The 23,066-nt window shown below is 39.5% G+C and overlaps 1 protein-coding gene across 9 annotated transcripts in view; it reads right to left on the bottom strand.

Annotated features, from left to right (window-relative positions):
- Nucleotides 1-23,066, bottom strand: part of nrcamb (neuronal cell adhesion molecule b) — an 89,394-nt gene that overhangs the window by 20,823 nt on the left and 45,505 nt on the right. For 4 of the 9 annotated variants that reach the window (XM_088340394.1, XM_088340393.1, XM_088340390.1 and 1 more), the window contains exons 6-25: nt 21,918-22,040; nt 21,677-21,847; nt 21,447-21,503; nt 19,916-20,027; nt 17,284-17,468; nt 17,078-17,212; nt 15,051-15,194; nt 13,423-13,534; nt 11,619-11,785; nt 11,409-11,556; nt 9,658-9,782; nt 9,477-9,506; nt 7,144-7,245; nt 5,500-5,700; nt 5,345-5,415; nt 3,455-3,680; nt 2,694-2,809; nt 2,417-2,621; nt 1,157-1,279; nt 744-920 (exon numbers count right to left, since the gene is read on the bottom strand). In XM_088340394.1, the coding sequence (XP_088196520.1) occupies nt 744-920; nt 1,157-1,279; nt 2,417-2,621; nt 2,694-2,809; nt 3,455-3,680; nt 5,345-5,415; nt 5,500-5,700; nt 7,144-7,245; nt 9,477-9,506; nt 9,658-9,782; nt 11,409-11,556; nt 11,619-11,785; nt 13,423-13,534; nt 15,051-15,194; nt 17,078-17,212; nt 17,284-17,468; nt 19,916-20,027; nt 21,447-21,503; nt 21,677-21,847; nt 21,918-22,040 (2,730 nt within the window). The remainder of the gene's footprint in view (nt 1-743; nt 921-1,156; nt 1,280-2,416; nt 2,622-2,693; nt 2,810-3,454; nt 3,681-5,344; nt 5,416-5,499; nt 5,701-7,143; nt 7,246-9,476; nt 9,507-9,657; nt 9,783-11,408; nt 11,557-11,618; nt 11,786-13,422; nt 13,535-15,050; nt 15,195-17,077; nt 17,213-17,283; nt 17,469-19,915; nt 20,028-21,446; nt 21,504-21,676; nt 21,848-21,917; nt 22,041-23,066) is intronic. The other 5 variants (XM_088340396.1, XM_088340391.1, XM_088340395.1 and 2 more) reach the window with 3 other exon arrangements.

Genomic DNA, 23,066 nt, shown 5'->3' on the forward strand with positions numbered 1-23,066 from the left:
TTTTCTTATTTTACAAGGTATTTATTGAAATAAATATAAAAATGTGAATACTATATTTAAGAAGATTTCATTCGAAGTACAGTTTTTTCATATTGCTAAAAAGACAAATAATTGAATCAAAAAATAAGTATGAGCATTTATACTACTTAAAACATAATCGTTATTACATAAATACTTATTCCACAAATGTAATTTAACATCTTTTTTACCATTTTAGTCATTTCTGTATGTTTAATAGTTCAGATGAATAGGAAAACCTAAAATAATCATAATAATAATTATAATGATGAAAATAATAAAACATTGAGTATTATTAATGGTCAAAAAATAATTTTAAAAATGTATAAATATGTCTAAAATAATGTACAAGATAACTAAATATTAAAATAATAAACATTTAAAATATATCTAAAATCTACTCAGTATTTTTATTCATCCTCAAAAGAAAAATATTTCTAAAGATGGTAAAATAAATTGTTTATTTTTGTCATACTTTTTTAAAACGTATTGTATGTTTAATAATTCAGATAAAGGTAAAAAAAATTGTAACGTCATGAAATGAATAATAATGATTTTAGTCAATTTTGTGAAAAGGAAAAAAAAAATATTGGTTAATGGGATAAAAAATATGACTTCAATAGATAATTATTTTACTTCTTTAAATCTATTTTTCTATTTTTTTTCCAGTGTACAGCGGACATTTTTGGGAGTGAAGAAAAGACAGAACCACATTTGTCACTCACCTTCATCCACGATGGTAACGGCCTCTTGCGTGACGGCCGGGCCGGGCCCCTTTCGCGTTCTGGCATTCAAATAAAACTTGTATCGCGTGCTGTACTTGAGGTTGAGCAAAGTGACTGAGGTCTCATTGGGGGCCAGGGCCAGCTCCTCCTCGGGACCCAGCTCATTGGAGTTAATGACTACCAGGTGGCGAAGGGGTTTAGGAAGAGGAAGGGGATGGAATTGGGATCAAGTGTCAAGTGTGGAAAGTGTTTTGGAGCAAATGGGGGTTCAGGTATAAGAGACGGGGAATGACAAAAGATGCTTTGTTAATTTGGGTCTGTGATTCCATGTTGATATCTTCTAACCCAGACAGGATGACGGAACTGTTAACTACGAGAAGTGAGACCTCCCTTGACGAAATCAAAATGCTCACCTGGGTGGTACTTGAGGGTGTAGCCTGTCAGGTGTCCATTCCGGTCACGAGGGGGGTTCCACTCCAGGCTGAGAGAGTCCAGATTGGGGTTGGTGACCGTCAGGGAGGAAGGCGCTCCCGGCACTGTGCAAATGAATGACACACCATTCACAAATCACCAAGATACCTGATTGGTGGCTCAAGGTTTCAAACTGAAATTCAGGATCCAGTGTCACAATCCTGACCATGTAGTTTTTGTTCATGAGCAATGCACTCCAGAAAATAACAAACCCGAGAAATTATGAACACAAAACAGTCGACCCCCAGGTAACAATTGTTGTGGATTAACAAAGTCAGAAGCCTTCGAGCTGACAGTCGCCCATTGTGTGAAGACATCTGGCGGGAGTCAGGAGATAAGTCACAAGATGTTGACTGAGCAAGTTGGGGCCAGAAAAAACATCACAAGATCTTTATGAACACACTTGAAATGCCGACGTGAGAAGAGAAACGAGTAACATGGCTCGAATGAACGTTGCTGAACAGTTCTGAATAAAGAGTGTTCCCTTTTTACCATATCTCCTCTCTGCGTATATTTTGGGGCGACGCCCAATGACATCCTCTCCGTATGTTTATTACTTTACCACGTGAAATACAATGTTTTTTCCGCTCCTCGTTAAGGCATTTTCCACCACTGTACGCTGGTAACAAAAAATTATTTTGGATGACCAAAAACTTGTGGGTGCATATGACAAGTAATTTTCTCTAAGATGCCTGTGTGCTCGTCTACTATTTGCAGCACAGCATCGTGAAGATTCCAGAATGCTATTGGCCGAACTCACTCCCACTATGCCTTTTTCAGAATCCTGTGTGCTTTGTAAAACTTGTAAAGTAACTTAAGTTAATGTCAGAAAATGATCAGTCAATGTCAAAACATGTGAAGTGAACAATGGGTTTTAAGTCAATCAGACAGATATGCTATCTGACTGATACTGGTGAAAGGTGAGGTTGGGGAGGGGTGCGTTAGCTTGCATTAGCGCATCAAATGTGACCGTGACAACTCCACCACAGGTGGTCCGCCCCTCCGTTTTCCTGACATAATGATGTAAAAATGTATGTGGTGCTCCAAAAAGGTGAGTTTTGAAAATAATTAACTCGACTATTTCATTCAATGAATCAATAAATTGTTCGTTAGAATAAATTATTCACCACCCATATCCACTACATCTACTAAAGTGAAAAAATGGTCAAAAACGACAAGGATTCATGATACAAATCTCTTACCTCCCTCGGGGGTCTCGAACTGCTGGTTACGACTCGGGGGACCCTCCCCCTTACCGTTAAACACCCTGACGTTAAAGGAATAGAGACTAAAGGGGTGCAGGCCGGGCAATTTTCCCTTGCTGTGGTTGCCGCTGAAGGTGAGGATCTGCTTTTCTGCGTGGTGGGGGTTGTGTTTGTGCAAACTGCGCTCTCGCCAGTAGTAAACCTGCAAGTACGGGAAGCTCAATCAGCAAATAACCGCAGCCGGCAATCTATTCTCTAGCTCACCAGGCCTTACCTTGTAGCCTTTAAGGTACCCGCGAATGAATTCCTGAGAAACGGGCTCCCAGTGGATTTCCGCCAGGGTGCTGTTCAATACGTACGCCTGTACGGATTCTGGAGCGGCGGCCGGCACTAGCAACATGAAGGAGATACATTATTTTTCCCCCTTTCAGAATAAAAGAAATACAATACATCAAAAATCCCGACATAATTGACTACTTTAGAATGCGGGCCATAATAGGAATGAAAATGGATTATTGGGTTTCTGGAGCAATTCAAATGTATTGTTTACATTAATATTGTATACATGCAATTTTAGAGTATTTCTTCGTTGTCCAATTAGTTGTCGTTTCCACTTTTAACTTTTGATATAAAGTAAAGGTGTCACGACCAGAACAAAGGGTAGAACCAATCGTTTCTCTAAAGTTTATTGAGATAACAAGGAGAAGCAGCGCCCCCGATCCGGTGCTCGCTGGACACGGGAAGCAAGCCGCTTACAGAATCGGAACGTGTTCCGAATGCGGAAGTGGATCTTCCGTACGGAAAAAACAGGTCGATAGCCAGGACAGGAGAGCCAAAACGTGGTCAGAATCAAAAACGGGTTGTGAGACGTTTTATTGTAATAAAAAAAAATCAACGGCTATGCTTCACTCCAGCCCTTGTTTTTACTGACCTAGTCTCGTGACCCAGATGTTGATTAGACACAGAAATAATTTCAATTTCTAATCAAATTATTGCCAGCATTAAAATGTTCCCAATGATGCATAATTGACTTACGATCCTCCCCAGAATGGCCATTGGCAACGGCCGGATCAGGCGCCGCGCCGTAATCATTGATGGCCTGAACTTTGATCTCGTATGCCGTAAACGTGGGTGTTCCAAGAACAACGAAAGTGGACTTGTTGGCTACGGTGGCTGTCATCCAATCAGTGTCCAGGTTCTTCTGTCTCCACATCACCAGGTAATGAAGTCCTGGACCGTTGGCCTGAAGGCCTGACAGTGGCTACCGAAAAATAGGAAACACATAAGGAAAATCAATAAATGTTCACATAGGAAATGCAAACGCTGCAAAATGTACTTCTCATTTTAATTATTTTTTTCTATTTAATGTTTTTATTATTTTCCATTATTATTAATTATATTTGTATCTTTTTTCGCAGATTTAAATTAGAAAACGTTTAAAAAAAGCTGAATAATCTGTACCCACAGATGACATAATTCTGCTTATTTTAAATATATTCATGTTCTTTTTTGTAAAATAAGAAAAAACGAATTACCAAATATAATAAAGACAATACAAAACTGTATTTACATTTTATTTTTTAACCATTATCAGAAATAACGAATTATTACTAAAAGTAATCTAAACAATGTAGAAAAGTTGTATTTTAATATTACTTTTCATCTGGTAGGATTTTTTTTAGGAATTATTCACTTCAAAATATATAATTATCAAAAAAGTTCTTATAATATAGAGAGGTAGTATTCAAATATTTTGTTGTTGTATGATTGATGTTTAGCACCATTTTAACACGAAAGAAAACTACATATAATATGTTTTTGAATAAACTAACAAAAAAAATATTTATGTGTTAATGCGAAAAATATTGAAATAAGATTTCATTTTTTTTCTACTTTCTTACGGACAATTTGCAGTTCTGGTGATGAATGAAATATCATGAATTATTTTCTGGTATGCCAAAATATGGTTTTTTTAAAACTATTTTTGGAATTAAAAGCAATACGTCAAAATGGGAGAGTTGTCATCTGAATACTTGAACATCTGTTGTGGGACACCACAGGGTTCTATGCTGGGTCCAAAGTTATTTAATTTATATATTAACGATATTTTTAATGTTTCAAAACTGTTAAAATTAATAATATTTGCAGATAACACTAACATCTTCTATTCAACTGATAACTATATTGATTTTGTAACCTGCATTAATCGTAAATTAATTAACCTAAACCTATATCATAACTGTTATTATTGCAATTGTTGTTATTATCATTGGTGTCACAAGGATATTTAGTTATACCGCTAATAGATGGGTACTACGATGATTAGTGTATAAAATATGTGACTATTGTTATTATTATAACTATTGATATCCGACCTATGTTTTATGTATATCCATGAGATTTTGTTATATTTAGTCACAAAAGAAGAGCTATCTGTCAAATGTAATTAATAGGGAAGATGAAGGGAAAATAAGCGTCTGCTTCTTACTACCCCTTTTCGAACATGTTATGTTAACTTTATTTTGGTTGTTGAGTCATTGGTTTTGTCCTGTTTTTATTTTTTAATGTGTAAAATAAAGTTTTCATTCATTTTCATTTCAATTTTTTAAAAGAAATATCATCAAATAGTCTTAAGCTAATTTTAGCAGCTTATTGATGCCAAATTATTAGGCAGTATGAATGAATGTTAGCAATAGGATTTAGAAGGATTAGAAACAGAATTATGAACTTTGGTTACATACATTAAACTATGTTATCTTTGTGCTAGTTTATGTTGATTGTTAAGCGTTGAGTAGAATTGAAAAGCTTGAAGAAAGCACACTTCACCTCTATTTTAAGCAAACATTGACTGTGTTGTTAAGAAAAGACAAATCACAAATATATTACATTTTTGCTAAACGTTAACACAAATTTCTGAAAACAAACCTTCCAAGAAATGACCAGATTGTCATGTTCTGTACCAAATCCGTGTACATCTGTCGGATTTACATCAGGAGCTTTTGTGGGTGGAAAAAAAGAAATCAAGTTAAAACTCAATGTCCCTGCAGGAAAAAAAAACATTTTGTGTGTGTTTGCAGTACCTGAAGGATCGGTCTTGTAAATCTTAGAGGGGAAACTGGGTGGGCTGACCCCCATCGGATTAATGGCGAGAACTCGGAAGGTGTAGTGAACGTAAGGCGACAGCTTGAGGCGAGCTGTGGTCTCAGTACCAGGGACCGAAGTCAGATTGTGCCAGTGACCTCTGTGGTGGTGGAGGGTGTCTTCGTACTGGATTAAAAATTCTGGTTTCAAAAAGAAAGGGCCAAATAGGTGAAAAATTGCTGTCACTTGTTCACTTTTTCGAGGGGAAAAAAATATAAAACAAAATCAGATCGGAACGTTTCAGGCAGCAATGTTTCAAGCTGATTGGCCGTTCTATTTAAAAGGAAAAAAAAAAGTTTAAAAGATAAACAACAAAAACGGATGCTTTCCTCACCACGGAGGAACAGCGGACAGCCAATATTCACGCTGATTAGACTTAAGACCTCTGATTCCGATTGGCCAATTCATAGCATAGTGTCTTCATACTGTAACGTGACCGTACACCTGCTCTGTTTTCTCTCTGCATCTCGCTGAGGAGAGTTAGTGTCCCGCTCCTTTCATTATGCCGCCTAAATGGTGCCTCCCTCGCTCTGAGCTGGCAAGGCTTTCAATCAAGATACATAGCCCCCCAAAAAAATCAACTAATTCAAAATAGTACATTGGTAAAGCTACTCACAAACTTAATTCGTTCAAGTAGTAGCTTCATACATGAAAACTCGCATGTAAATACGCTAATCCCTTCTAAATCCCGCAAAATTGCAGTATGATATATTTTTAAATAAATCATAAAAGAGCATCAGAATATAAACCAATACATGTCAAAATCAGATTACAGCACAATAACCATAAAACGAGCAGCACATAATGTGAAAAAAATCAAGAGTAAGGAATAAATAAAAATATTAATTTACCTTTTTGACTCTTGTTCATTGAAAAACTGATCCAATGACGTCTGCTTTTGTCGGCTTTTAACAATCCGTCGGAAATGCGTTAGGCAGTCGTAGCGATACCCTGACTCATTAACACTTTCTCCAGGTGATTCCTTTCCACAAATTCCGATACTTCATGGAATTTTGCCAAAATGCCTTTAATTTGGTCTGATTGAAAGAGGCTGCGATACGAAGAGCATGCTGGGAGCATGCATGCGCACTGGGTTGCCAGGCAGATTTGAAGCGAGAGTTTGTTTAGGTTCAAGAAAAGGAAAATAATGCGTACTGTACTGTACATGTATTTAAAGGCAATATTTTCCCATTCAGGTCGTTCGTAACTTCCAACTTTCCTTGGTAGAGACATTCGCAAGTAGAGGTATCTCTGCACTGGGTTTCAATTTGTGCTCGCTCTCTCTCTCTCTTTTGCTCTCTCGCTCTTTTGCTCTCTCTCTCTCTCTGTGTCTTTCTCTCTCTCTCTCTCTGTCTGTGCGTCTCTCGCTTGCTTCTTTCTCTCTCTCTCTCGGTCTTTCTCTCTGTTTGTTTCTCTCTTTCTGTGTCTGTTTGAGTGTCTCTGTCTCTGGTTCTCCCTCTCCCTCTTCAAAATATGTTGATGTCTTCTCTCCCTATTTTGAGTATCTATTAGATTTTAAACTGATAAACAGCGTATTATCATAAGAGGTAAAAATGAAAGCACATAAGTGAATGCCCACGTACTCTCAATCGGACTGTTGTGCTCATCCCCAGGAATCCAGGTGAGTTGAACGCTCCTCTTTTTGTGGTCCGTCAGTTCCAGGTCGGTGGGCGGTTCGGGCCGCTCTGAAGGAGGCAGGGGAATCCACACGTTAGCGAGACCAAAATCGGATGCCGTTGGGTTCACGCCACAGAGTGAAGCGGCATCTCATGCATACAAATAAATGTCATGCTTGAGCGATCACCGACTGCATAGAGGAATTTCCATAACGCATGCTGGGACTAAATGACTGATGAGTGCGTTTGACATTTCACAGTATTTCAAGACATGAGTAAGACGCAAATCATCCTCAACTCAAACCCAAATGGAAATGAGCTTTACTCTCGACTCGATGCATCGTAGAGCATCCATCCATCCGTTTTCATGTCTTCATTAGAATAAACATGCAGAAATGCTAACTGCACATCATGCTAACCCGGGGGTCACTGACATGGTGCTGGCGGCCCCCAAGTAACCCTTTAAGAACACCTGAATAGCCCACGGACCAGTGTTTTGAAAACACACACCAGTGATCGGTCATTGGGATTTTCTAGGACATGTGATTCCTGACTGGTATTATTAATAATTGAAATGATCAATGTCTTTAGAGGGACATTGTGTGCAATTTGACCACTAGATGCCACTGTATTGTGTAAAGCAAACAAAAACAAGAAGACAAAACTACGGGGACTCAAAGTTACCCAACCGCGTAATTTTTCTTTCCATTCTTTTGCCCAGCCTTTTTTTTTTCTCAGTGTTGTGGGGTACCTGTACAATCATGTCAGCTCCCTCTAGGTGAGCCTCATGGTATGTAAATAAATACTGACAGGTATTTAAAAAAACACACACGTTTTTGTATTTTTTCTTGGGATTCAATTCAATATTGTTCTATTCTATGATTCTACCACATAATACACCCTGTCCTTTTAAAATCATACATCACCCCTTTTTTCCATCTTACGTAAATATGTCGCAAAATTATTGTTACAGCCTTTGCTATATTCTTACAAAAACGTCGTAGAAGAAGGTAAGGTTAGCTTTTACGCAGAGAAAGGCGCTAATTTCCAATGTAAAAGATGACAATAGTTTTTGTGCAGGCGAAGATAATGCTAATTTCTACCATAGAAGAAGAGTGTACTATATTTTGCGCTGAAAATAATCCAAATTGTCCCCGTGAGAGACGACACTCTTCACACAGAACAAAACATTAACTTTCACATTTTTGCCATATTTATGTAAATCACTCAGTGCCCTTATAAAAGGCCCATGTTTTAGTGGTTGAATGAGCCTATTTCTAACCCTATTTCTAGTATTTGCAACCTGATAATAACATTGTATTAACATTATAAGCGGTTATTTTAGAAATGCAGATCAAACTGGGTGCCTTTTATACAAATAAGTAATCATGCATGGACTTCCTCCCTCATACTAGTAATCCCAAGACCCAGGGCTTGAGTGTTCTCCATTCGGGCCCTGGTGCTGTGGAATGCTCTTCCCCCTGATATTCGATCTGCAACCTCAGTGGAAATGTTTAAATCTAAGCTTAAAACATACTTCTATTTTATTGCTTATGAATGACCTATTTTTCCCGTTGATAATATCCGTGTATTAATTGTTATTACAACATCCATTGCACTGGTCATCCTTGAAGGGGGATTACCTCAGGTGTGGTCCCTTCTCAAGGTTTCTTCATTTTCCTCATGTTGATGTTTTTGAGTTTTTCCTTACCATCGTGTAGGTTTTAGATCAGGGGATGGTGTGATAATAGTCTGTAGTTTGCAATAATTTGATGTCTGTGCAGCCCTTTGAGATGCCTTATGATTAAAGGCATCACAAATAAACATGACTTGACTTGACTTAAAGTAGCTCTCATCTTAAATAATTTTGGAGCACCTAGTCCTATCCATCTTCAAAATGAAAAGAAAATAATAATTCTGATCCAATGGTCATCCCGTCCATCATATTTCTGGACCGCTTATCCTCACTAGGGTATTTGGGCAGTGGGCAGAGGACACCCTGAATTGGTTGCCAGCCAGTCGGAAGACACATGGACATTTACAAACATTCACATGCCCATTCATACCTAAGGACAATTTGGACCCACCAATCAACCTGAAATGCATTCTTTTGGAATTCGGGAGGAAAACCGGAGTGCCCGAAGAAAATATGGTCATTCCACAAATGTGTAAAGTATATTTGAATGCATAAAAGCAAATGGAACAAAACAAAAAAATAAAAGAAACATAAAAACTAAAACAACAAAAATAAACAAATACATTGAGTACATCTGTAAAACCACGTATGCTTCAGGTGTTACCGTAGACGCCAGAGGGTGTGGGTGTGGCATCTGCCAGGTCGGCGTGGAAGAAACAGGTCACCAAGTGAAGGTTATACAACATTCATATACAAAAAATATTTGTGAAAATACCGAAAAATGACCTATTATGTTCACCGTATCGAAATCGGTAAAAAGACCCCACCCTAAAAAGGAATCGTACCGACAACGGTGAGCTGTGCGCTGGCTGAGTCGTGGTCTAATGTTGTGTTCATGATGCATGTGTAAACGCCGGCGTCCCCCTCCATCACGTCTGCAATGGTGAGGCTGTCGGCGTCCACCACGAATCTGCTTGAAGGAAATAGTCAGACATGGGCAATTAGTGCTTTTGTCGAAAATGATTAAGACAGTTCCATTGTAATGACAGCATAATATCCATCCATTATCTGCACCGGTTATCCTCAGTAGGGTCGCGGGGTTGCTGGAGCCCATCCCAGCCTTCTTCAATGTCATGATGACTGATTACTTTCCCTGTAGCCGCTCGTTTGGCGCCAGCTGCTGCTGGCTATCTGATTGGTTCCCCGTCCTACTTAAGCTCAGTCCTTAAGGTCGCCTGTTGTCAGTCCATCAGCGAAACTCTGTTTTCAAAAGGCAAGCATTTTTTTGACTCTCCCTTCAGTCCCGTTTTTTCACCCATTTTCCACCCGTCCGTTCCTGATTTCCCCGTTTGTCTCCAGCTACGCCCCATTTTTTGACTCCAACCACGTTTTGATCTTCCGTCCTGGCTAACAAAGTTTTTTGATAAGAAAGCTTGATGCGGTTGAGTAAAAGGTCAGATCGCTTTTTTTTTCGGCCACTTTCTGCCCCGAAGGAGGAAGTGGCCTATTTCTTGAAGCGCATCTTCCAAAAGTAGGTTAAAGTCAACTTTATTTATCTTTATAGAGTATGATATTTTATGAAATGCTTACTTTTTTAGTACAACACAATACAGGTTACTTATGTTTGTAAGTAGGGCACCATCTGTACAATAATAGGATTTTTAAAGTCAATGTACAGCAGTAACTTACCCATTCAGTAGATGGTGCTATGGATAAAGTCTTCTTCTACATAACATAACATCCGAATATCTTTTTTCCAAAACGATGATTAGAATCATTGGTTGAAATGATAAAAACTTATATTTATTGAAAATAAGGAAGTCATTGGATTAAATTAATATTTCAAAGTGATTTTAATATAACTATTACTAAGATAAAACTAAGAAATGAAAATCAAACCAAACATAATATTAAACATAAAATATATACAAAAAATAATTACCATAATTAGGTAGCTATAAGTGGGCAGCACGGCGGCGCAGTGGTTAGCGCGTGTGCGGCACAGTTCTGAGGTAGTGGGAACCTCCTGCGTGGGTTCAAATCCAGCTACCGGCCTTCCTGTGCGGAGTTTGTATGTTCTTCCCGTGCTTGCGTGGGTTTCCTCCGGGCACTCCGGTTTCCTCCCACATCCCAAAAACATGCATTTCATTTGATTGGCTGGCAACCAGTTCAGGGTGTCCCCTGCCCACTGCCCAGAGATGGCTGGGATGGGCTCCAGCACCCCCGCGACCCTACTGAGGATAAGCGGTACAGCTAATGGATGGATGGATGGAAGGTAGCTATAAGTGACTAAAAATCTATACATGATAATACACATTTGAAAATAAAACAGGAGATAGGTAAATGAATAAAAAAAGATGAATGTAATAAAATAAATAAATGAGCATACAAATACAAATAAACAAAAAACAAAACAAAATAAAATAAAACAATAGAAAATATCAAATTAAATTATTTTATGAGGATATTTAATTCATATGTTAATGAATGTCTCTGTGTATATTAATTATAATAGTCATTCTATTTTTATTTTATTTTTTAACAAAAGTTTTATAGCTTTCCAGAATGAGAAACGGGCGATTTCATTTGTTTTCACCTTTCGTCGTCGGGCAGCTCCCCGTCGTCTTTGAGCCAGGTCATGGTGGGCACGAGCGAGGGGTCGTGCTTCACTTTGCACTCAAACGCCACCGAGTTCCCTCGCTGCACCATCCGGTATTCGGGTTGCTTCAGGATGCGGGTCGGTTCTGAAAAGCAACATTTCAAGACGCGGCAAGATTTTGGCGGGACGGCCCAAGATCACCATTACCTTTGACCTCCAGGTACACGTGATTCTCGTAGATGCCTAGTGAGTTTCGGGCCACGCACGTGTACTTCCCACTATTCCTGTGTTGGGCCGCGCGGATTTCAAGAGTGCCGTTGTCGTGTTCTTTGTGCGTTTCGGCATCCAGCGTGCCCGAACGAGTCTCCTTGAACCTGAGGCGGATGTGGGGAAACCACGTTAGTACTGTATTTTCTGCAATATGAGGTGCGCTGGATTATAAGGAGTACCCTTTAAAAATAGTCTATTGTCATATATTTTTTAAATAAGGCACACTGAACTACAAGGAACATAGAATTACAACTACAGTAGGAGCTACCTTGTTTGTGGCATTTTATATACACTTATGGCGAAGTTGTCAAACATGCGGCATGTCTCTCTCTTTCTGTGTTTATTTGTGTCTTTCTTTGTGTTTCTGTGTGTGTGTGTCTCTCTCTGTGTTTGTTTGAATGTCTCTCTCTCTCTCTCTCTCTTTCTCTCTCTCTCTCTCTCTATGTGTGTTTTTGTCTTTCTCTCTATCTGTTTGTCTCTGTCTCTCTCTCTGTGGGTCTCTCTCTCTCTCTCTCTCTCTCTCTCTCTCTCTCTCTCTCTCTCAGTGTGTTTGTTTCTCTATCTCTGTGTTTGTTTGTGTGTCTTTCTCTTTGGTTGTGTGTGTATCTCTTTCTCTCTCTGTGTTTTTTTGTGTGTGTCGTTCTCTATCTTTGTGCATGTGTTAGTGTGTGTGTTTGTGGTGTCTGTATCTGTGTGTCTCTCGCTTTCTCTGTCTCTCTTTCTCTCTTTCTCTCTTTCTCTCTTTCTCTCTCTCTTTCTCCGTCTCTTTCTCTCTCTTTCTCCTTGTCTCTCTCTCTCTTTCTCCGTCTCCCTCTCTCTCTCTTTTGCTCTGTCTCTCTCTCTCTCTCTCTCTCTTTTGCTCTCTCTCTCTCTGTGTCTCTCTCTCGCTCTATGTCTGTGCGTCTCTCGCTTGCTCCTTTCTCTCTCTCTCTCTCTCACTCTTTCTGTCCCTCTCTCTCTTGCTCTTTCTCTCTGTCTGTCTCTCTCTTTCTGTGTCTGTGTGTGTGTCTCTCTCTCTGGTTCTCCCTCTCTTTCTTTTTTTCTCTTTCTTTCTTTCTGTCTTTAATCTACAAGTCTGGCCCCCTTGAGAGTTTTTTTTGTACTCAGTGGCGCCTAAGCTTAAATGAGTTTGACACCCCTGACTTGCGGTATATATTAGTGCAACAAGAAATGATTGATGTTAGAAAACGGAGGAAACAGAAAATCATCCTGAGATATATAAATAAACGCAAAAAAGCAGAATGACGGAAAAAACTCTTTGTTGTTTGTATCTGATTATGAATCAGACTTTTTTTTGTTTATTTCTTTCTTTTAGGAAGATTTGCTGTTTTCTCCATTCTCTATTTTTTTTCTGGCACCTTAAGAAAAAATAGTGTGATCATTAGATCAAATCAAATGCCTTTTCGTATGTCTTCTATATCATTGGAGGTCTAGCGGTTAAGTGTTGGCGCTCTCACAGCCGCGACCTGTATTCGAATCCTCTGTATATAATGTTTTCGATTAATCCGTCATTGCATAAATATAGTACTACCGTAAAACCTTAGTAACACACATGTACTACAAATACTGTATGCACTTTCAATCTTATCCTCTGTATTTTGCAGTATATAAGGCACACCGGGTTATGAGGCGCACTTTCAAATTTCTGGCCAGTTTGGGGTTTTAAGGTTTGCCTTAAAATCCAGTAAATACTGAACTTTTTTTATTCGTTCATGGGACAGTTCTGAGGTCCATTACCCACCAGGTAATTTTGGGGATGGGCGAGCCAAAGGAAGTGCACTCCAGCAGGGCTCGGTGATTCTTGATGACCTGGTAGATGGCGTCTGCCGGTGTTAGCACTCTTGGCGGCTCGGCTATAAAAAAAAAAAAGCGTGCCTGTTAATTTGGATGCTAGTTTGACTTGATTTGTTACCGTCAGCAAACGGGAGGATTTAGCTTGCAGACTTTAAATGGACACTGTATATCGTTTAACTACTAGATGTCACTGTATTGCGTCATGGAACCGAAAAATAAGTGCTAAAAAAGGGAGAATTCAAACTTGGAAGACTTAAAGTGACAGAACTGTACAATTTGTCTTCCCATTATTTACCATGAGGCTTTGGGCCCCCGTAGAAGCAAGATGGCCACCAATCATGTCAGCCCCCTCTTTACAAGGCTCATGTTGTATCAAATACAAATACATTTCTCAACCTAACCTAGGAGTATTTTTAAAATGCACGTTTATAAGTTAGTTTATACATTTCTGCTTATTATTCAAATCAATATTTTTTTCTACCACTACAAGGTGCTAAATAACACGCACTGTCCCTTTCAAGAATATCCTGATGTCCTAACTGACATTTAACCATAACTTTACAAATGTAATCTAATTTGGGTCAAGAGGGGTAAATTTGACCCAATTTGTTTGGTTGTATATTTTCAAAATGCGGTTACTCAAAAATGCCAACCGTCTACAAGAACCCTAAGCCCAAGAATAAAAGGAAGTCATTTTGTAAAAACTGAATCTGAATTTGTTTTTTCAATGCTGAATAATCCCTAAAAAATAAATTATACACAAACCCAAAATATTGGTTTGATCTACTGTAACATTAAAGGAGCAAATTTGTGTAAAATTGATACATAAAAAAAGTTAGAAACGTTATTATCAAGGATCGACAGATATGGGTTTTTCAGGGCAAATACGTGTCATGGTTGCCATGGCGAAAAATTGGCCCCGCCCATGTGGCACCAGCTGCGGCTCGTTGACAGATTGGCTTCCCTTCTATTTAAGTTCAGCGCTCTCACTTACCCTTTGTCAGTCCGTCAACGAAACTTTGCACATGCAAGACGTGGGTTTTGACTCTGCACGGTATCCCGTTTGCGTTTCCTGTCCGGTATTGTTCCCGTCTATTTTGTCCTGTTTAATATCGATCTCCAGTTTCTTTCCAGTCTAGTTTTTCTTGTTTAATTTCGATATCCAGTTTTGATATCAATCCTGTCTGTCCCGTCCTGTCCGGTATCGACCCCATCTTCCGCCCAACGATCGCCGAATCACTGGCGTTTGGGTCAACGTGCATGACTGCCCCATTTCCCGTAAAATAAAAGCTTGTGTGAGAAACATCACGCTTTTGGGTTCTCCTCCTGTTCCGGTTCTTGACCGGTCATTATTATTAAGAGGAGACCGATAACTGATATTTGGAGTCGATATTTATTTGCTGTAAAAGCTTAAATTCGGTGTAATAAAATCTTAATAATGCAAAAACACACAAAGAATGTTCGTTATAAATCCAAAGCAAGATTATCTAACAAAGGAGCATTTTATTCATGTATTTATTTATACAGGAGAGGATGAAGATTGCCCCAGTTTTGTTAATCTGAATCTGGACTTACACAAGATGTTGACGAAGGCGTTAGCCAAGAGGTAACCATGTTGGTTGGAGACTTTACATTGGTACACGGCGCTGGAGCCCGTCTGCACGTCAGTAAAGATGATGGTGTCGTCGTCCACTTTGCGGCTGGGGTCCTTCGGTGCATCTAATTGTGGTCAACAGAATATGTAAGATACATATACAGATGTTCCCCTACTTACGACTACTCGACTTACGAAAAACATTTTTCTCGGGATGTCTTTTGAAATGAAAGTGGAATAATAAACCTTGATGCGGTTGAGAAAATGGTAGGATCACTTTTTTTGGTACACTTTCTACCACTGAGGAAGAGGTCGCCTAAATCTTGAAACCCATCTTCCAAAAGTTAAACTTAACTTTATTTATCTTCATAGAGCAGGGATGGCCATCCTGTGGCTTGCGAGCCGCATGCGGCTCTTAAACTAGTTTAATGCGGCTCTATAGGAGTTGTTATAAACTAGTTTAATGTGGCTCATTCGGAGCTGTAACATGACATGCATCAAAAATGTTTAGCCGGCGCTGTCATTGGCCTTCCCCACAGCTAGATGACACGCTGACAATGTAAGCCTGTATGAGTGACGTCAAACGAGCGACGAAAAAATGTTTGCTTGACAAAATGTATTGTCAATTTACAGGAAATTACCTCTTTAAATGACAGGTAAAAAAAGCGCAGACAAACGAAAATATGAAGAAGAAACCAGGACATGTTTGCCAGAGTGGGAGAGTTTATATATATATTTTATTGATTGTAATGGCAAGCCTATCTGCTGTATATGTAGTATTTTAGTGTGGCATTGGATGAGAGCTGAGACATAAGACAGGCCTCAGTTGGCAATATTTGCGCGGTCTGTGTCAAATCAATGTGCGATCAAAGAAGAACCCCTTGATATTGTGCCATTAAAAGACAACCCAATGATGGCTGTGTTTGCAAAAGCAAATCTAGCCACACCAAAACGAACTGGAATAGCTACGGATGGAGCGCCAGCCATGATCGGATTCATGAACGGGCTTTTGAGGCTGTGCAAAGCACATCAAACATTTCCAGACTTTTGGGATTTCCACTGCATCGTCCACAGGTAGCAACTCGTGTCTAAATCACTAAATTTTGACAACGTCATAAAACCTGTAATGGAAATTGTCAACTTAATCTGTATACATGAGCTAAAACCACAGGCAATTCAGGAATCTCTTCGCTGAACTGGACCAAGAGTTTCCAGGTGACCTGCCACTGTTCATGGAAGAGAAGGACAAGGACTATCCCGAGCTCTCAGACCTCAGTGGATTGTGGATCTGGCATTTTTAGTCGACATTATATGCCACCAGTTCAGACTGAACCATACCCTGCAAGTTAATAATGCTGACTGACCTGATGCAAAGTGTTTGCATTTGTTAATAAACTAAAGCTGTTTAAGGCGAATATTGAAAAGGGAGAGTTAACACATTTTCAAACTATTTTTGCTAGAAGTCTCACTAAGCAGCAAAGTAAGAGAAAGATGTTATGCTTGAACTGAGAGTTTGTGTGTGTAGAACAGTGCTCACAATGTTAACTGTTGAGAATTACTGATGTTATCGTGTTGGTGTGGTTATTTTCATCAGATCTAGCCGAGAAGAGATCTGTGTATATGTGCGTACATGATTAAAAGATTGTTTATGTGTACCATATGTATAATGTGGCTTTTTAGTAACAAAGAAAAAAAACAATCCACTCGCCCCCGTCGTCAACTACGATGTGGCTCTTTGTAGTAACCCAGACGAAAAATTGGCTCCTAGTCGCTGAATGGTTGGCCACCCCTGTCATAGAGCATATTATTTCATGAAATGTTTATGTTGTCGTACAAAAAGATACAGGTTACTTATACAAACCTTAAACATACAAAATATAGCACTCAAGCATCTTACAAACAAATTCAACTTACGAACAATCATCCGGTTCTCGTTCGTAAGTAGGGCAGCGTCTGTATAATATAAAATAACAACCACCTGGGATTCGTCCAGGGTTTGTTTACTCACTCTCTATGGCAATGCCATTCATAGCCCATTGGATCCTGGGCTTGGGCGTGCCACTTGCCCTGCACATTAGAACCCCGTTTTCACCCGGGGCCAGGACCAGATTTTTGGGGGCGCCGCTAATCCAATACGGAGCAGCTTAAAAAGAAAAAAAAGAATGGATAATGGTACACGTCGGTGGAGTCCAAAAATAGTTTGCTGGGACTCACCTTTGACGGTGATCTGAATGTTGTGGTGGACTGAGCCCAAGTTGTTTCTGGCGGTGCATCGGTACTCTCCCGCATCGGCTTCCGACACATTGACGATGCGCAAAGTTTTCCTGTGATGCAAGAAAGAGGCACGCGAGGTCGGGAGTTCGCCGCTCACTTTGGCCCAGGAGACTTCGGGAGTCGGCCTTGAATTCAATGAAAAGGGCAATGTTATTATGAGTAATCGAGTATCAGAACCTAGCTTGCCTTCATTTCTCCTTTTTCCTGATTCAGAACAGATGTTATAAATAGAGCTCGGTATTACATTAGATTGGGTCGGCTTTGTATCTGTTTTTTTGTTCTGTTGACGTTTTTGTGTTTGACAAGCCATTTAAAAAGCCCCTTTTTTAAAGAAATAAAAATAAAATCAGGTAATAATTGTCAAAACAATTGATAAAGCCATGAAATTTCACATTACATAAAAACAATATAAAAGTAAATACGACAAAAAAACAAGAACATATTAAAAAAAATTAACATGCTAGATTTAAATGAGAAAAATCCAACTGGAAATATCTTTTATTTGTTTAGTTATTAATTAATTTTGGATTTTATTATATTTCTGTACCTAATTATTTTTGCACTCTCCTAATTCCATATTTATTCTACATTTTGTCTGTCTATAGTCCCATTTATTTTTATTTCACAGAGAACGAGAGAGAGCGAGAGAGAGAGAAACAGAGAGCGAGAGAGCGAGAGAGAGAGAGGCACATGGATGGTTGTTCACAATTGTAAAACATTGGATGGGACGGGAATTGAACCCAGATCCCAGCAGAGAGAAATTCCTATTAGTCCACTCAAAATAAGGACATGAAAAGGCATTAGTTTTTATCTTACTGTCACACTCTTTTTAGTCGCGGTACCAGTTTTGTTAGAGAAATGAGAAAACAAAAAGTCATTAAAAATCAGTATACAATTTTGTTTCACTTTTTTTCAAACCAAGCAATGTAAATAAGAAAGTACATCTATATCTTTCAGGACAACCAAAATACCTATCCCTTCCTATCTCTTCGTTTAGTTCAGAATCTCGTGCACTTCATAAAGACTTTGCGAGTCCTCAATACAATACAGTATTTCCTAACTTTTTCTGTACCACCGACTGGTTTATTGTCTGACAATACCCTCTCGGCCATCATCAATTTGGTACCATGAGTAAAAATTGTGAGGATGAGATACAATTGAATGCCTTTTCAGGTGTCATCTGCATCCCTAGTGGTCTAGTAAACAGGATCAGGCACGCCTCCAGCTGTTATCTGGGTTCGGTTCCCGTAGCATGCAACGCTGTGCAATAGTGATAAGTGACATATTCGAAGGAATCTGCCACACACACTAAACTGTGGAAATTTGAGAGCCTGCCTCACTGAGATAAATGAATGAATGTCACTCAACTTATTGCGCCTTAACTCTGAAAAGACCGAAATGTTAATTATTGGTCCATCTAAATGTCGTGACTTATTCTCAAAAAACTGTTCTGAACATTGTCAAATGTAATATCACCCAGAGTGACTCAGTCAAAAATTTAGGTGTCCTATTTGACCCCAATCTGTCCTCTCAAGTACAAGTTAAGAATATTACTAGAACAGGTTTTTCCATCAACATTGCTAAAATTCGCCCTATGCTGTCTCAGTCATATGCGGAGAGTATAATTCACGCGTTTGTTACTTCCCGTCTCGATTACTGTAATGTACTACTCTCCTGTCTCCCACAGTCCAAAATCAAGAGCCTTCAGCTGCTGCAAAATGCTGCACCGAGACTTTTAACTAAGAAAAGAAAGTCTGATCATTTTAGCTAACCTGCATTGGCTCCCTCTTAGCTTAAGATGTGATTTTAAGGTTCTGTTGGTAGTATACAAAATCATGCATGGACATGCTCCCTCATATCTTTCATATTTAATTTCCCCCTATGTCCCGGTCCGGAGCCTTCGCTCTGAAAATGCTGGTCTACGAGTGACCCCAAGAGCCAACATAAGTATCCGTAGGTTCGAGAGCTTTCTCCATTCAGGCCCCGGAGCTGGGGAATGCTCTTACCCCTGAGATTCGATCTGCAACCTCAGTGGAAATGTTTAAATCCAGGCTTAAAACACACTTATATTCTATAGCATACGAATAACCTATATTCTATGTTGACAATATCGTATTATTATTTTTTATTACAACACCCATTGCAGCCTGGTCATCCTGGAAGGGGGATTACCTCATGTGCGGTCCCTTCTCAAGGTTTCTTCATTTTCCTTACGTTGAGGTTTTTGAGTTTTTCCTTGCCCTCTGTAGGTTTTAGATCAGGGGATGGTGTCATAATTGTCTGTGGTTTGCAATAAGCTGTGGTCTGTGCAGCCCTTTGAGACTCTTTGTGATTAAGGGCTATACAAATAAACATGACATGACTATTCTGACTGATCAAGAAATGTACAAAAACCCTATTTTTGTGCGACCCTATCGCTTACGGTCTTTAATTCCATGCACCTTTAGTCCGGTGAACCATATATATAAAAAAAAATAACACAAAAGACTATTTTTGGGGGTGCGCCTTAGAATCTGGTGCGCCTTTTAGTGCGGAATATACAGTATATGTATATCTTAAAGAGGATACGCACAATCCCTCGGCAATGCACTCCATCTCCAGCACGTGACCACGAAGCACCATCTTGGAGCTGGCCGCTCCGGTCGGGACGAGGAAGGATGGTTTCCGATCATCTGTCGGTGCTTCTGCAGTCAACCCACACACAACACCAAGCATTTATTACCATTCAGGGGCAGGCGAGCCAGGCCATATGTCACCGGCATCTGCAATAAGCCAGCGCATGGCAAACACACCTCTCGGACTTTATGGCCCGCTATTTGCATTTTTAGCCAAATTTACAGCTAATGGTTTGCCCTCTGGGAGGTCAAGACATCCACTGAAATGTATAAACGCAAATGAGATAAACACTTGGCTGACAATAAACCGGTTAAGCTGTCAACCGCCGGTGCTGGCGGCGATAAACGCCAGCGATTTAATCCAGCCGCGCTGCGCCAAAGGGCAAATACCAAAGACAGAAACAGACCTGAATAATAAGAAATGAGTAGTAGGCAGTCCGAATTGTTAATTGAGCGGGAAATGAGACGGTTTCTTTTTAATGTGTTTAATATCGTAAAAGGTTTTTTGCGAGGCCGTGGAGAAAAACCATAAGAAAGATAGGCAAAAGACTTTGATTGGATGTTGGTGGGGGAGGAAAAGAGTAATCTTATTATATAGTCTGATTTGGGGTGATGGGTGCATGTTACGAGGCGGCTACACTAGAGCAGTGAGTACAGGGTTTGAATTTAAGGGGTGACGGATTAGTGGGAGGAAAAGTCGGGATCCTATTCAGGATGGCAAAAACTCCAAAGTCGAATGCCCCAGGTAGGGAATATTATTGAAAAAGTATCAACTCCTTACCCTTGTTTTCCTTTCAATTTGCAGTTTAATAATGATATTTAAAGCAGATACAAATCCAATAACTAAAGTGATTTTAGCGCAATAGGGTTGTTTAGTTCACAAATTTTTAAATGATAACGGGGAAAAACAAATCACCAAAACCTATTTGGAAATACTGCAGGAAAAAAACATTGCCCTACTAATTTCATGTACCAATATTATGCTATTTATATATATTTATATATATTCAAGACAAATAATTTAAAAGCAACTGCAATATCAGATCATTTTGCTCATTTTAGGAATTTCTGAAAATTTCCCTCACAATAATAATTCTAAAATGAGAAATAACTGCAAAAGTGTTAATAGTTTTTGAAATTTTATATTTTCTTTTACAAAAAAAAAGGAAAATAAAATAAACAATAAGCCAAATTAACTGCCAATACAGCAAGATTTTTATTTTGTTTCTAGTTGTGGTGTTTCTGAAATGTACATTTAATGTAAAACAAATATCGATGAAATATTAACTCATCAGATTTTGTATGACAATAAAATCGAGAGTAAAGTTGAAATGATTTCTATAGGAATGTTTTGTATGTCACCACCTTGTGGGACAGACTCCGAGAACATATTGTGTTCAACTTTGGAGGTTCCGCTGCAGTTTAAGGTCAGGTAGGGGAAAAAAGCATCGGAAGAAAGGAGGGGACTCATAATTTACCGTAACTCACCACTAAATAAATCAGTATCATTGTAAAAAGCTTCCATTGTGTCATTGATCGCATCCACTGAAACACAACAAAACAAGCATTCAAACAAATGAAAATCAAATCAAATAAAATGGCAGCTAAGTTGCTTGATGCAGCTCCGACACGAAGGCTTTTGAATCGTAGGAGCCAGCTTCAGCGCCCCCTGGAAATGGAGTTTAATATAGAAAAGATGTTCTCGAGATCCCACTTACGGTTTAGGACCTTGACAGCGATGGGTTGCTTCTGCTGAATGGTCTGCGTATGTGGGAAGCGGGCGTAACAGATGTAATCGTTCCTGGAGTCCTCTCGAAGCACATTGGAGAAGTATAGATCTCCGTTCAAAGACTGAGAAACCCGGTTGCTTTGGGGCAACCTCTGGAAGTCTGACAGACACAAAAATGATGTTTATGGTATACAAATTGTGTGATATTTCACCAGGGTGCAAATGTTTACTGTTGTCCATCCAGAAAACGATAGGAGGAGGAAAGCCGGCTGGGGGTCGGCATGGCAACACCAAGGACACACCCTCTTGAATGACAATTGGCTTGATCTTCTCTTTGGACCACAAAGGCGACCCTGGTGGGAAAGCAAAAAGCGGGTTTTATATTTCATGTAATCATAGCAGAAGAGGCTAAAATGGGGGATGATGTGAGGTAAAGTCATTTGAAAAGGGAAATTATTTGAAAATGTTTGCCAACTAAGAAATCAATGTCCATTGATATGATATCCAAAGCGCTCCTGCAAAAAAATCATAATACACAGACTACAAAGGAATGTATTGAAGCCTTATTTTCAAACAGTGGCACGGACGTAGCCAAAAATTTCAAAATTGTTTTCATTTTTAGAATGACCTTTGTAGACAATAATAAAAAACAAAATGAAAAAGTAGCCTATTTTTAATGACTGTATTCATTTGTTTATTTATTTCCCTTGAGTGGATAAACAAAACAGTAGCGCCAATGTCATTTACTTCTCCCCGATGCCCCCTGGTGATACAGAAGGCAATTGCCCCTATTTACATCATTTTATTTCAACAAAAAAATGATTGCAATACATTTAATATCTGGTTTACAGTACAGCAAAAACTAGGCTTGTCATATATCCGATATGCATCACCTGCACCCTTTGGCGGCAACTGCCTCGGACTCTGATTGGCTCTCTGTCCATATCCAAACCCCTTTTGTCATTCCGTCTGCGAACCTCAGTTAACACTAGGCAAGCCTTTTTTCGACCCCGACTCCCACCTGTTTCTGCTCTCGTCTCTCCACCGGCTTCGAAGCGTTTTTAATTTTGACTACGTCTACTCTCCTCTCCCGGCTTTCGACCTCTTTGTCCCCGACCACGTCTACTCTCCTTTCCAGGCTTACGACTCGCTTCTAACCCCGACCACGATGTTGCACTATTGACCCGTTTTTCCGTTCCCGACACCGCCAACGCTCGCCACGGAAGATCCACTTCCGCGTTCAGAGCGACCTGCTTCCCCCGTCCTCCAACCACCGGATCGTGGCCGCAACCCTTTCTCTTTCTTCCAATTAAACTTGTGAGAAACGCAAGGTAAGAGGGTCCTGTCTCCGTTATGGTCTTAACAAGGCTTTTTAATTA

The sequence above is a fragment of the Urocampus carinirostris genome, chromosome 7 (genome assembly GCF_059441175.1).
Source record: "Urocampus carinirostris isolate Australia breed hairy pipefish chromosome 7, RoL_Ucar_1.0, whole genome shotgun sequence".
NCBI classification, from domain to species: Eukaryota; Metazoa; Chordata; class Actinopteri; order Syngnathiformes; family Syngnathidae; genus Urocampus; species Urocampus carinirostris.